The 15,503-nt window shown below is 42.1% G+C and overlaps 1 protein-coding gene across 1 annotated transcript; it reads right to left on the bottom strand.

The window, feature by feature from the left end:
- Window positions 1-1,294: 1,294 nt before the first annotated feature.
- LOC310863679 (opioid growth factor receptor-like protein 1) lies at window positions 1,295-7,811 on the bottom strand. The gene is made up of 8 exons (XM_083772178.1): window positions 7,280-7,811; window positions 6,425-6,487; window positions 6,198-6,230; window positions 4,081-4,138; window positions 3,858-3,936; window positions 3,553-3,619; window positions 3,310-3,458; window positions 1,295-2,484 (listed from the first exon to the last, which is right to left on the bottom strand). The coding sequence occupies exons 1-8, from the start codon at window positions 7,763-7,765 to the stop codon at window positions 1,851-1,853; spliced, it is 1,569 nt and encodes a 522-aa protein (XP_083628304.1). The 5' UTR covers window positions 7,766-7,811; the 3' UTR covers window positions 1,295-1,850.
- Window positions 7,812-15,503: the final 7,692 nt, after the last annotated feature.

The following is a 15,503-nucleotide window of genomic DNA, read 5'->3' on the forward strand; positions in this document are numbered from 1 at the left end:
TTATTTAAAGTGTTGGCATACAATTGTTTAGTCAAGACCATGATACCATGTATTGGTTTCAGAAGATATTTATTGTGTGTTATGTGACATGTTTCCTAATCAACAGTACAGCAGTCTGAGATCAAGAAAGGATACTAGAGCTAACTTACTTTTACTAAACTGTTTTTTAAATTTAGTTTGCAAACTTCTAGATAAGGAACAGAGTAGATTGTTTATTTGTCCTTAAGGAAATTAATTTTGCGCTAAGCAGCCATCAGGAGTCTTCAGGACACAAATCACACAAATACAAAGTAGCCTACATAAACAGACCACACAATATACTTACAGAGGAAAAAGTGTACCAGTCATAGTTTAGGGAGAGGAATCGCATACCGTATGCACAGAATGAAGCATTTAATATACTTTATTATTTAGACTAAACTGCTGAAGTAGCTTTGACCATAAATTCTGTAATTCTCTTCAGAATGTTGAACAGTAATGAGTGTGGAGGGGTGTTGGTTTGGGTCGGTAATTTTAATATCAAGGTCGGCAGAGGAAAAAGCTCAATCCATAACATTTTGTTTTCAGATTAATAATTAAAATTAATTCATAGTTACAACTTCTTTCCCCCAGTGTTTTGCAAATTATAAAAAACCTTTAATACATATCTCATTTACACAAGGATTCAGAGTCAGACCCACTGTATTTTCAGTCGCTGTAGTAGAAAAACACGCATGATCGATGTTGCCACATTTGATTTTTGAATTTGAATGGTGCTAATGCTAATGAGGTGATGCTCAGTGCCTGATTTCCTCCGTGCTATGGGAATACTGGCCATTTTAACAGACTTGATCATTTTGCTTCTAAAGTTTTTCATGTGCCCACTGCCTTTTGGCTAACTCCCAGGCCCAGCGGGTTGTCATGTAATAGTCATGTGCCTTTTTTGTGAGGCCACTCAACCATAAATGCCTGATTGCTGCAGTTGATTTTCCTTCTTTAAGGTTGTGTGGCTTCTGCAATCTTCACAAAGGAACTATGGATCTCATTCATAGTGATCATTGGGGTTCAAATATTGCCTGGTTACATATCTGTACAAAGCCCTTTCATCCCCGTCCCTGTGGTTACTCAGTTTGGCCTTAACACCCGAATCTAGGAAGACTGCATGTTTACAAACTGGCAGTGTGCACAAGGAGTTTGGGTCTAGAAAAAATAATAATATATATATATATTTCTTTTTTTTCTTGCATCCTCAATAACATATTTGCAATTGTATTTTATGAACATTTTAAGACGGTGCCTAATCACAACAGGATAATACATTTAAACAATATATATTTGTATTCACATAATCAAGAAAGTAAGCTGTATAGTAGAGTATGTTACTACAATCACCTCCAACCATCTGTAGTGGATTGAGATCAGATGTTCTCCCTACTCTTCTACAGAGAAAATGTTGACCTTGGTATTAGGTAGTACAAACTAAAATAGCCGTGCCAGAAGCTGGCCAAGCAGGAATTTCCTCTTGCCTGAGTGGTAGAAGTTGGGTTCAAATCTCAGTTGTTACAGAAGAGGACACAAAACTTAGGGATTGCACCTAGCAATGAATTCTATAATAAAATCAAAATTGTTACACAATGAGGAAATATCAATTATAAATTGTGATTCTCAAAGTTACAAAAAAAACACACGCTATTCAAAACAAAATAGCGTGTGAAAGAACAAACCAAACTCCCTGAATACAGTTACAGTAGATAACTCAAACAAACCTAATTTCAAAATGTCAAACATCACTGGTTCTATAGAGGTTATGGCAGTATGGGTGGGTCAATTTTCACCACTGTCAGCCTCTTCAACACTTCAAGACTAGGTACTTAATTTGCATTCATTTGGCTTTCTGCCATCTTATCATTGCTTCCATCAGCTGAGTTTTGGTGGATTGGTTTTGGAATGACATCCTCTCCGGTCTCTTCAAATTCTGCAGGCAAGTCGTCCTGGCTTGGGAGGTTGCACTCAGAGGGTGACTGGTTGATGGGTTTCTCGTGCATGTCTGAATATCTTTCCACAGGTTCTGTTGATGAGGAACTGCCAAAGTATTCCTTGATCTCTGCTCCCATGCCGGGGGAAACGAATCTGTACGAAGTGGTCTCGTTGTGGTACAGATAAACATCTGAAACTTTTCCTTTTTCAGCCCTCTCATCAACGTTGACCATTTGTTGACCATTCGTTGTCGTCGACCATGCCATCTGTATCTTCCTTGGGCACCACACAAATTCTTCTCTAGGCTTATAGTTCGTGTAGGCAAATTTTATCAGACTCCTGCGTCTTCTCTTGTCAAGCACAGCAAATAGGAAATAGTTAAGCACACTCTCCTTGACAGCTGGAAGTACTTCATTGACAAGAGTCTCGTGCAGGAAGAAGCGTACCAGGGGGGCTTGATAGTGAGCGAACCCCAGGGTTCCCAGGCACTTCAGGATGCGGGTGATGCGCTGGTTGTTGTGAGTGTTCCTGCCATTGCATGTCAACGATACAAATAATACAAAGGTAAATAAACAATCCAATAACCACTTAACAGTTTAGGCTCCGCTCACAAATTTGAAACGCGTGTTCTGTCTCTGTTCTGGGGGGAGAGAGGGGGCGGCAGAACAGCTCTCAATTCATTTTCAATGGGAGTCACATGGTTTTGACAAAACAGCCTTGCTTGATGGCTCTGTTCGGCAAGGCTGTTACGTCAAAACCACGTGACTCCCATTGAAAATGAATTGCGAGCTGTTTCTTCCCCCCAGAACTAAGACAGAGACAATACATCGTGTTGAATGCGGCCCGGAAGAGAATTTCTCAATTCCCATATTTCCCATAGATGTTTAAAATAGTACCTATTTAAAGACCTGTAATCCTCAGACAACTAGGGTGGTGACAAATCATGACAATAAACACAATTGTTTGGGCCGAACAAATAATTAGAAAGAAGAAAAACAACAAAAAAGGTGTTGTACCCTGCCGTTTTTTTTCTTCTAATTATTTGCTCAGCCCAAAAAAAATGTTTATTGACATGATTTGTCAGCAACCGAATTGGCTTTGTCCGAGGCTTTAAAGGTCATGAATAAATACTTTCTGAAACATCTATGGGAAAAATGAAAGGACTGCGACACTCTATTGGCTCCTGAATTAATAGTAACATAACCACAATGCATTAGGGGTATGATCTGCCAATTAGCCAATGAGATTAATTGACCCCTTAATTATTGGAGTCAGAGCTTGTAGACATTGGATAAAGAAACCACAACCTCATAGATATGATTAATGCTAATTCAAAATTAAGAGTCAGTTAACCTGTTAAGGTTAGCAAATCTTTCCTCCCAGTTGGATGCTCTCTGGACCTCTCCTGTTTCCATATTGGAGAGCTCAATACCATAGAAGTCCAACATGAGCTCATAGGACTTGCGCAGGTTTGCCTTTGCAACATCATCTTCAAGGAAAGCCTGAAGAAAAATATGTTGTCAAACACATTGTTGTCGAAATATCTTGTCGAAAACACATTCTTAGAAATCACACAATTTATTTATTGTCATCCACCTCAATTTCTTTTTTGGTCAGTTCCACAGCTTCATTGTTGACTCCTGGCTCTTGGAGTGGGAACAACCTGTGAGAACGTAATACCGGTATTTACTTAATGGCATGTTTTTGGTTCGGTCTTCATGGTGCATAAGTAGTTGGTCACAGGAACAAGGACACTTGGAGGTGTCGGAAGGAGGAGAGGACACTTGGAGCAGCACGGACATTTTAAGCCTTTTATTAGGTGCTAGTATACAAAAATATACTAGCACCTAATAAAAGGCTTAAAATGTCTGTGCTGCTCCAATAGTTTGAATATAACTTACCACTGAATAAATGTATGCACTCTCTCCAATTTGTAATAGTCCCCAAACCATTTATTGTGAAACTCATCCATATAGATGCCTAATGAGAAAAGAAATGCGGTGAGAATGTATTCATCTTTATCCGTAAAAAATAAAATAAAAAGCAGTGCATGTTTGTCTGAGTAATGTATAAAGAAAATAGGCGTTTTAGGTCTTTATACAGTATAGTTCACAGTAGGCTTACCATCAGGAGAAGAAGCCCTATTTCCAAGGTAGAAATCCAAATTAGGCATGTGATACTCCTGCTCAAAAAGGAAATGGCAAATTATTAAGGCAAAACTAAACCACTTAATCTACTAATTCGTATGATGAATAGCGAATATAGCCAATCTACAAGCTCACAACATGTCACATCGTGATGCATTCTGAACATGTAGATTTACTATAAAAAACAGCAACTGGGCAGCCAGGTTGAAAGTTGCTTTAAAGGGATATTTCACTTTCTACTCAGGCTTATGTGAACACCACAGACAGTTTTTAAGTTTCTTGATTCAGTATTTAGATATTTGATATTCATTTTAGCTGCCCTGCCCCCTTCCTATACAAACCCATTGTAACTTCAAACTCCATTTTAATCATGATAGATTCAACAAAAACACACATCCTTTTTTCTGGTGACTGATATTGTTCTTAGAATTATTACAAATAAATGAAAACAGTAAATGAAAAGAAATTACGTGGTGTTTTCAATTAATCTATCATGGTTAAAATGGAGTTTAATTGAAGTTACAATGGGTTTGTATAGGAAGGTGGCGGGCAGATAAATGAATATCAAACTAGATAAAGTGGCAATCGGCACAGGTCTCCACCAGGGCAGGTCAGGTTGTGGCCTCATGGTGGCGCTATAACAGGCTGTTGAGGAAGATTTGGGCCGGAGGTTGGTGTTGGAGGGATGCAGGTACAATGTTTTTGTTTTGCACAAAGCGGCCTCCTGGTGGCGCTATAACAGGCCGTTCTGGAAAGTTTGGGGCAGAGGTTCATCGTTGGCATCCAGGGAGTGTGTGTGCAAAATTTGGCATCGACCGGTTGTGTGTGTGTGTGTGTGTGTGTGTGTGCGAGTGCATGACGCGACTTGGCTTGTTGTAGCGCCACCATCAGGCTGTTGAAAACTGTCAAGTGGCATTTCTTCCTCAGCCTAGTGGGAATATGCGTGCACAGTTTCATCGCAATCGGACGCTGCGTTGAGGAGTTGTGGTGATTTGTACAAAGCGGGCTACTCCTGAAAAGTGTAGGAGCCAATCGTGGCCAATCAGGATGGAATATGAGAAATCAAAAAAACCTGTCTTGATCACATGACTATGGAGATCATGTGTACCGATTTGCGTGAAATTCGGATAAAATCTGAAGGAGTAATAATAGAAAATGTGTTTTACATATGTCGGCCTCCTGGTGGCGCTATAAAGAGCAGATGTGAAAAATTCCAGGCAAAGGTTTTTCCTTGGCCTCTAGGGATTTGGCATACAAAGTTATCCACAGATCCGTGCAATTAGAGGTAAAAACACTTTTGGGCCAGTTATAGCGCCACCTTGAGGCTGAGTTGAAATTGTTCATGTGTCATTTCGTCCTCGGCCTAGTGGGAATGTGGGTGCACAATTTCACGGAAATCACGCGATGTGTTCATGATTTGCAGCATTTTGTTTGAAACTGAGCACTCCTGTGAACTTTGGAAGCCAATGTTAACCAATCAGGATAGAGTCTGAGAAATCTGAAAGACCCGTTTCGTTGAATGGCTCTAGAGAGACTGTGTAGCAATTTGCGCGATGTTTGGACAAAATGTGTAGGTGTACTGTGCAAAAACTTGTTTTGCACAAAGCGGCCTCCTGGTGGCGCTATAACAGGCCGTTCTGGAAAGTTTGGGGCAGAGGTTCATCGTTTGCATCCAGGGAGTGTGTGTGCAAAATGTGGCATCGAGCGGGTTAACGGTGGCCGAGATTAGCTGGTCACGGACACACGGACGGACGGACACACAAACGGACGGACGGACACACGGACGGACGGAGTGCAAAACATACTCTCCCCACATGCCTTCGGCCTGGTGGAGACAATAACTAAATACTGAATCAAGAAACTTAAAAACTGTCTAGTGCGTTCACAAAAGCCTGAGTAGAGGATAAAATTACCAAAAGTCTTTTTGTGAAAGTGAAATATCCCTTTAAGTGTAATATAATGTAGGCCTGGCCTATAACAAATGTTTTTAACTGAGATTTTTTTTTAACTTTCTCAGTTAAATACATTAGTTTGTATATTTAGCAAACTAATCCAAAACAAAGACAGTAGGCATTTAAATTAAAGTGCACTCACTTCCTGGTTCCACTGCTTGTATCTGGTCTTTTCCTTATAAACAAAGAAAAACAATTAACCAATGCAGAAATAAAATATAAATTATAAGGGTGTGTGTGTGTGTGTGTGTGTGTGTGTGTGTGTGTGTGTGTGTGTGTGTGTGTGTGTGTGTGTGTGTGTGTGTGTGTGTGTGTGTGTGTGTGTGTGTGTGTGTGTGTGTGTGTGTGTGCGCGCGCGTGATGACTTACAGGATAATTGTGTCGGAAGTTCTGCATGTCTCTTGCTGCATTTCTGAATCTGCCAAATTTGTGCTACAAAATACAAATACAAGAATTGTAGCCTATCAGTGGTCTAGCAAAATTGCCATTGATTGATTGATTGAAATATTTATTAACAGTTTGCAGAATTACAGTACATTTCAAGCACAAACTCAATACAAAGACTGTTAACTGTGAGTGGACGACCCAATTAAGCATTACACTTGTTTACAAGAGGGTCCACCTTGTTCAATTCATCAAAATATTTAGAGACGTACAAATAGACACTTCTATATAGTCAAAGAACAGAACAGGAAGTGATACATCTGGGGAAAAAAGTTTCTAAAGGCAGGTGTTTAGTTGCCAAGGATGGTTCAGCCTTTTTAAAGCCACCCAAACTATCCATATTGCATTCCTTTAATTTCTAAAAGTAGCCTACAGCATTAGGCCTATATAACATTGGCAAATCAATATTATGCCTGGGAAATTTGTTCCTTATAACCATTGCATTTTAACTACAATTGTAGCTTGAAGGGAACTTTTATTGAGTTATAGGTAATTGCCGTAGTTTACACTCAATGTTGACAATGGTATTCATCTGGGTCTGTGGCACGTTCGGAAATACTAGCGCACTGAGCGAGCGGCGTGAGCACACTGTGCGGCATTTCCGCGTGCAGTGCATGACAGGCCACTGCATGACGTCTGGTCTGATCTGATCAGGCCCCCTCGGGAGGCGTAAATTGAGAAGTGAAAATATAAAACACAAACTATATCCAGTAGGCCTTATCCACCATAATCCTCAAAATGAACCACAGCAGCATAAATTACAGGACCTCTTCAACTCACATAATTAGATGACCTCGGACGGTCAGTCGACTGTGAGTGGCTTCTCGACATCTCCCATGTTGAGTCGTATTCGCAGCAAAACTCGTCAGTGTAATCAACGAGATATTCACTGCTTTCGAAATCTTCCTCGGTTCTTGGCCGCTTCCCGGATTCCACATCCTGACAGATGGGATCTGCTGCTCTTTTACCCACTGCGGACGGCGTAGCTTCAATCGGATCCTCTCCCTCCGATCCAAACGGGCCTACGGACGGGGTGGCATCACGATGAATCACACTGGGTTCAAGTTGTTCTTCTGTTGAGACGGTGACCGAGTCGTTGTCGTCGTCGCTTTCTTCGGACGGCCTCTGCGGTAAGCTGCTGCGGAAAACACCAAACCAAGCAATAAAGCCAAACACAGCTGCTGCTAACATTGTGCGAGGGTAGTAGAGGAAACGTCCTATTAGTGGAAGGCCTAAACCTAAGCGACGCAAAAATGGTAGCGCCATAGTTGAGCTGAAGGCTGAAGTGAAGTCTACTAAATGCAGTGTACCATTTGATGTCTAGTGTTTGTTTCACTTTCGTTTTTCAAGTGCTTGACTTGAATACTGGACAACTTGTGTTTACAGGAAATCACATGATAGGCTATTGCCCACGAAATTGCGAAACCATGCCATGAAACGTGGTTCGAGTCTGTGCAAGTTAATTAAGTTAATTTGTAGTTTACAGTAGAGTTCTCAAACTCTGCCCGAACCCGACCAGGCCCGACCCGACCCGACATTTTAGGGCCGGGCCGGGCCTAAAATGTATGCTAATCAGTAGGGCCGGGCCGGGCCTGGGGCTCCATGAAAAAAAAAATATATATATTGAATTTGTTTAGAATAATAAAAATAATAGTTATTTTCTGTCTGTTTGTGTATTTATCTATTATGAAGATGGTGCTGACTGGCGTTTCACTTTTACTCTGTGTAGAGTTCTCAAATTCTGCACAAACCCGACCAGGCCCGACCCGACATTTTAGGGCCGGGTCGGGTCTAAAATCTATGCTAATTAGTCGGGCCGGGCCGGGCCTAGGGCCTGATCAGTTAGGGCCCAGTTAGGGCCAGGCCTTAATTTTCGGGCCCGATGAGAACTCTAGTTTACAGGTTCATGCTGGCACATTGCAGTGCTAGTGCCAGTGACACCTAGCCCTACAAGCAGAACCCAATGGTACTGAAGTTTCTGACATTTTTTAGACCCAGACCATGGGGTCCTGTTCCAGCTCTACCCTGCCACCTGGTACGCGGCCATAAATAAAACATAAACACCGTGTTTACGGCCTGTCTGCGCTCTTTGACGACTTTTTTTTCCGTGTGAGGGCTTCTGAATCTGTGAACTATAAGTACCTATATGTGACAGGGTGGTATGAATTAACTAAGCCAGACTACGCCACGAGGGGAGTTTCACCCCAAGAGATATTTACTAAGATATAAACACCCAGAGCACTTAATGACTCCTCAACACAGGTTCGTTTTACATGTAATGAGGCAGGCAGAAACGTGGTTGCAAAAGGTACGAAAAGGATTTAATTAGAACTTCATTCATTAAAACATTTCACTGGCCATAATAAATGCATTCACTGGGGGATAAAATATACCGTCATTATAATAAGTATAACTAACATAACTATAAATAACAATATATATGCACACAGGCCAATACGTCACTGTGGAACAGTAAACATGTATCACTTCTCATTAACCACAGGTGTTATTCAAGGGGAATCAGTAGGATGGGCAGCATGGATCAAATAAATACTAGTCAGAAACAACCCATAAGGAATAAAACCAGTTGCTCTCCAGTTGAGTGGAGGAGTGTGGACAGATCACTGGGATGATTTCCGTGTGTAAACCAAGGACTGTCTAAAGAGGACGGGACGCGGAGACCGTAAGGGCGCCGCCATGTTGCTCACATGGTGCTCCATGGAAGGAAAGAAACATGCGCAATGGGCTTTATGCAGCCATCACTTCCTCGTTCAGCTTCCTTGGTCTCAACTGCGCATGTTTCTTTCCTTCCATGGAGCACCATGTGAGCAACATGGCGGCGCCCTTACGGTCTTCGCTTCTTGTCCTCTTTAGACAGTCCTTGGTGTAAACTCCCAGCAAAGCAGCAGGTGTGGTGCTGGCCCTAAAAGCACAAACGGCCATGTTAAACTAATACTTAAAAACTACAATTCCCTGAGGCAAGAACAGCGAGAGCACAAGAGAACCTACCGCATTAAGGAGGGACGAGTGCACCGTTGTAGTGCCTCACGTAGCAGAAGCCAGGTAGGGAAGTCACTGGAAGAACAACAAGAGCCCATGTTTATATTTATGTATGTATTTAGACAGGTACATGGCCATGGGTATCTTAGTGGTCACTGGCGTAGCGGATCTTGTAGACCAAGCCCATTGCAAGTTGCTGTACAACCATTCCAACCTATCAAAATGAGCAGGTTGAGGCGGTTTCTAGTGGGAATAAGGCCAAATAGTAGCCTGACCAGTTTGTTTTGGAATTTCTGGAGCCTTGTTTTTAGGGACTTTGAAGTGTTGTGGTACCATACCAATTTGTATGACACAATGATGAATACTTTATTTGAAAAAAATGTAGACATCTTGCTCCGGTGTGGATCTTCTTCAAGTCAAAATAACAATGTATGTTCAGTCCTTCCCTTTATAGCCTACTGTTTGTCTCCACCAGGCCGAAGGCATGGGGGGAGAGTATGTTTTGCACTCCGTCCGTCCGTGTGTCCGTGTGTCCGTCCGTCCGTGTGTGTTTGTGTGTGTGTGTCCGTGAGCAGCTAATCTCGGCCACCGTTAACCCGGTCGATGCCAAATTTTGCACACACACTCCCTGGATGCCAACGATGAACCTCTGCCCCAAACTTTCCAGAACGGCCTGTTATAGTGCCACCAGGAGGCCGCTTTGTGCAAAACAAGTTTTTGCACAGTACACCTACAGATTTTGTCCAAACATCACGCAAATTGGTACACAGTCTCTCTAGAGCCATTCAACGAAACCGGTCTTTCAGATTTCTCAGACTCCATCCTGATTGGTTAAGATTGGCTTCCAAAGTTCACAGGAGTGCTCAGTTTCAAACAAAATGCTGCAAATCATGAACACATCGCGTGATTTCCGTGAAATTGTGCACCCACATTCCCACTAGGCCGAGGACGAAATGCCACATGAACAATTTCAACTCAGCCTCAAGGTGGCGCTATAACTGGCCGAAAAGTGTTTTTACCTCTAACTGCACGGATCTGTGGATAACTTTGTATGCCAACTCCTGGTGGAGACCTGTGCCCAGAAGGGCACTTTTTCTAGTTCCCTTTGAGTGCCACCCCCACAATGACGGCAGGTGTGACTCATCATCACCCACTACGCACTACATGAGTTGTCATTAAAGCATTGTTCAAAAGCATGAGAAATACAGAAAACATGATATATATTTTTATAAGATATTCACTTTTACACAAGAATAATGGCCTGTCAGGTCTGTGGACATTCAATCAACTCCAAGTAGGCCTATTACAAATGCAAAGTAGTACACTAGTACAATACCACATGCCATAACATATCATTCATCATCATATCATCATACTATAATTAACCAAATGTCTGTCTGAATGTGTGTCTGTCACTGTCACTGCCGTAGCTCCTCACTGCCTACACCAATCACTCCCACTTTTCACACATTTGGGAGTATCTGTGCGACTGGCCAAATTACAAATGGGGGTCTGTGGGCTAATAACTGTAAATGTTGCGGTCCTTGCCATGAACATATTTCCCTACCATGCATTTGTACGAATACTTTCATGTTAAGCCCTACACACACCGTCTGCGAACGCCGCGTGTCAAAACAGCCGCCTCCGTTATTTTCAATGAACCTATCCCACACACAGACAGACAGACAGACAGACAGACAGACACCTAAAAGAAGAGACATTGTGTTGCACTTCTGCATTGTCTATAAAAAAAATCATAGCAACCATCAACATTTGTAGCCTTTCCCTATATGGGTGGAAGTTGAATCTCTGAGTTGTGTGATTAACGTTTGTGGCAGATCAGATTCTGCATTCAGTATTTTGGGCAATTTTGCCATATGGACCCCTCCTGCAAGCCTTTGAAGCCAACCCCACTGCTAAAAACTAGGACTATTGGCTGTCGGACTATGTAGTCTGTATTGTATTGTATTGTATTGTATTGTATTGTATTGTATTGTACTGCTTCTCATCATGCACCTTGTGCATTAGCCCTGGTCCAGTGCTTAGAGCGAGTCTCTCACTGACGCCCTGCCAGACTCCCATCCACTGCTCACTAGTAGCTTTTCCCACTGCGTACGAGGGTTTACAATTCCCCGAAAATAAACAAAACAACGTAACTACTCACCGACACAAAGCCTACTAGACCTTGGTAAAAGTGTATTCTCGAAGCTGGGAAGCGTCTCCCAGCTTCTCTCTAAAATGCACTATTTTATTCATTAGATAAAATGAATCCAACCAGATCGGTGCAGGCAAAACCCGTAAATGCCATAGTAAAATAAATTACTCTGTCCGGCACATTGCTGTAAATGGCACAAAGTGCATTTTAGAGAGACGCTTCCCAGCTTCGAAAATAAACGTTTTTTAGACTTTTTTTTCCTGCTACCTACAGGAAATACGTAAGCTGCGACCCGTTTCTGAATTTGTCTATATATACCGCCTCGATGTGCCGTAGGTGTGTCTGCTTCTGGTATGTCTGGATGAAATGATATAATGTAAAGTAATTTGTGCCACTGCTTGGCCATCTGCAGATACTAAACTAATCACATTTGAATGAACAGGCAAGGAATCAAGTTACTTTGAACATTGTTTTAGATTATAATGCTCAATTTATACACCATGGTTAATACCAAAGATTTTTGCTGTGCAGTTTTCTTGGTCATATTTCCCCACACTATATGTAAAGTAGAGTAGATAATGGATTGTATTATGGTCATACAATTCTTGGCAGTTTAGCTCTATCAGAGTGTGCATCCACTTACTTTTAGATTATCCTGCTGTGGACCGGCAGTCCGGCACCACTAAAAGGATTGGTGTGCATAGCATCCTTTTGCACATACAATACAACCTTATCACTATTGTTGTAAATCACAGGTTGTTTGCGTTACATTACTACAGCTCATTTTCCATGGGGATAGAACATGCACAAATGACCATCGAGACAACAGTCTCTATGGTCTCGACAACAGTCTCATCCTGGTGTTAATGTCTTCCTGGGAGAGATAGAGGGATATGTGGATCTGGCAAAGCCATGCTGTACAGTACACATGAGAGATATGAGATCAGTATCACATCAGATAAGATAATACACTGGCAATTCTGCATGGACAGTGTAATTAGAGGTAAAAGTCATTCGACCACAGGTTAATGAGACTATAAAAGTTATGTCTTTTTTAAATGATAAAATCCACACACTGCTGAATTGTTTTGTCATTATTGGATATTATTTGTGTTCAACAAACGAGATCAGAACAATGAACTGATCTTGAATGATTCGTGTGCACTTAAGCTCATTTGAGTAGAAGTGTAGGCAAGGCTAGTAATTATCTCTTTTAGGGACTTGCTTTTCTTCTTTTCAGGCAGACAATTGTACTGGGGTAATTTTAAAGGACATTCAAGACCTGTTTGCAAACTGCATGAAAATAGGTTTTCTACAGTTGAATATCGCTCAACTTCAGCTTCTTGAGACCATAAATCCATGAATGACTTTATTTATTAGATTATGCGTTTGTTTACTCTTTCTCCGACGTCATTAACATGTTTTTTTTTTTTTAAGATATTTTTTGTTGCTTACGCCTTTTATTGATTTTTGAAGGGACAGACAGTAGGCTGACAGGAAACGGGAGAGAGATGGGGGGGATGACATGCAGTAAAGGCCGTGTCGGGTCCGGGAGTCGAACCCGCGGCACACTGCGACTGGATTACCAGTCCGGTGCCCAGACCGTTACACTACGGCCTGGGCCGTCATTAACATGTTAACTGAAGAATTGTTAAACATCATTGTGCAGTTAATAAGTCATGGATATTTGAATTTCAAGTCAGTATTTTTTCGTAAATGCAACTATAATGTAACTTTGACAACAAACCAGCAAACAAACAAACAAACAAACAAAACAAATGAGTACGGTATATAGTGTGCAAGCAAGCTTGAAGTCTTTGCAAGTTGATTTTCATAATGTACTGAAATGAATGGAATCCAGAGGTTTCCTCTGGATGCCTGGAAGATGGCAGCATGTAATGTATGCATAGGTAAGTCATATTCAATTGTAAACATGACCACCGGTATGGACCTCTATATCTATTTCAGTCAGACATTTATTGCACGGTGGAGTGCATGAATAAGCACTATGAATTGGAATGGCCTGAAATGGGTCTGAACTTCATGGAGAATGTTAACCCATTCTGACCGGGCACCCATTTTGGTGTTAGCATCATGTTATGCTTTATCTATTGAAAAATAGCAGATCTACAAGCTCATATCGCGCCACCGAGTGGCGCGATACGAGCTTGTAGGTCTGCTATTCTTTTGAAAAATCGAAGAACGACTGACATTTTTAGAATCTGATCTCGGGTCAGAATGGGTTCATCAGACCAGTGTGTGTCCAGTGGAAAACCTTGTATGAATCTGATCTCAGGTCAGAATGGGTTAAATGTAATTAGGTAATGGCCTCACAGTACGGACCCTGTCACCCACCCCTGTTAGCACAGTAAGGGGTTATTCTGCAGAATGTCCAATATTAACATAACAGTGAACCAAATGCAGTGAATGACACTGAAACCCTGACAGTCCTCACTTGTTCATGCACCCTTAGTCACATTGATTCAATAACAGTACACTACGACTTTGTCACTTCACACTAATGTGACACATCCATCATGCTCCTGGGGAACTGACTACAACCATGACACACACACACACACACACACACACACACAGCTAACATAATATGCCGACACCCAAACAGAAAATGTATAGGTCACGTCTCTCTCTCTCTCTCTGCTTCCCTTTCTGTGTCTCCTTAAGTGTGTTCAACTTAATGATGAGGGCCTGGTTCATCGCCCAGCGACTAAGAGGGCTCTGTAAAGGTCAACTCTGAACCAGCCAATGCTTCACTGCTCAGAGTAATGCATTACTCAAGCATATTGTGAATTCTTGGCATATGTACGCTTCACAGGGCAACACAATCAAGACGCTATAGAGTACAGAAAGGCCAGCTGTTTATTTGGCGTCTCTGTAGCAACCCCTGTCATTCTGTGATACAGATTACACACAGTAAAGTCCCTGTGGCGTTCATTCTAACTCTGGGAGTCACTATAGACACTTTTAGAGTCAAACTAACACCAAGAGGGTTTGATCTCACACACACACACACACACACACACACACACACACACACACACACACACACACACACACACACACGTTACATAAACCTAAGATTTTAGCAGGTATAGGTCCATTAGAGCAAGAACGAATTCAGCACCATGGACAGCATACAACCACGAATCAGCACCACAAGTTTGCTAAACGCTTGAAATCTCTCGCAATCAATCTTAGTATCTTACAATATAAAACTTGATGTAGTAGTGATACTGTAGCCTATAGCCATATATAGACCTTGACCTTGATAAACAAAAGATTGTGTTCTTTCCTGTCGATTAACCTTGCTCTCAGGCAACGCTGTCCACACACCAATTTGGCTTTGAATTTGCGCCATTGACACCTATCTGGTTTCAACCAACGTGTGCGAGAGAGAGAGAGAGAGAGAGAGAGAGAGAGAGAGAGGGGCGGGGAAGGGGAGAAAATGCGCGTGTGTTTGTTTGTTTGTCTGTGTGTGTGTGTGTGTGTGTGGGGGGGGGGGGGGGGGCGTATGGGGTCGAGCTAGTTAGTTAGCTTAAGTAACCTGGGTCACGGTGGGTGCCGTGGTTGTGGTTGATGCTCGTTAATCCCGAGTGTTTCTAATTAGGGCAGGTCCAGGATGTAGTTACAGTCTCAACAGGCAGCCTTCAATCAATAGTAATCCTAGGAGGCGCGAAGTGCTAAAAGGCCTCATGTCGGTCACTTCACCTCACTGAAAATATGAATGAGGCTGCAGCGTGCGTCGCATCGCGCCCACCACCACCTGTGTAGCCTCTCTCCTCCTGAGCAAAAGTCTCTGCTGCCCACTCCAGTTGTTTCGGAGTGAGG

The sequence above is a fragment of the Protomyctophum parallelum genome (genome assembly GCF_964188405.1).
Source record: "Protomyctophum parallelum genome assembly, chromosome: 8".
Classification (NCBI taxonomy): Eukaryota; Metazoa; Chordata; class Actinopteri; order Myctophiformes; family Myctophidae; genus Protomyctophum; species Protomyctophum parallelum.

Bases quoted from the DNA above. Each gene is read 5' to 3' on its own strand.
- LOC310863679 (XM_083772178.1), bottom strand. From the start codon at position 7,765: ATGGCGCTACCATTTTTGCGTCGCTTAGGTTTAGGCCTTCCACTAATA. The intron at 4,139-6,197 runs GTGAGTGCACTT...CTTTTTGAGCAG, and splicing joins ACAAGCAGTGGAACCAGGAA to GAGTATCACATGCCTAATTT. The intron at 3,620-3,857 runs GTAAGTTATATT...ACGTTCTCACAG, and splicing joins GTGCATACATTTATTCAGTG to GTTGTTCCCACTCCAAGAGC.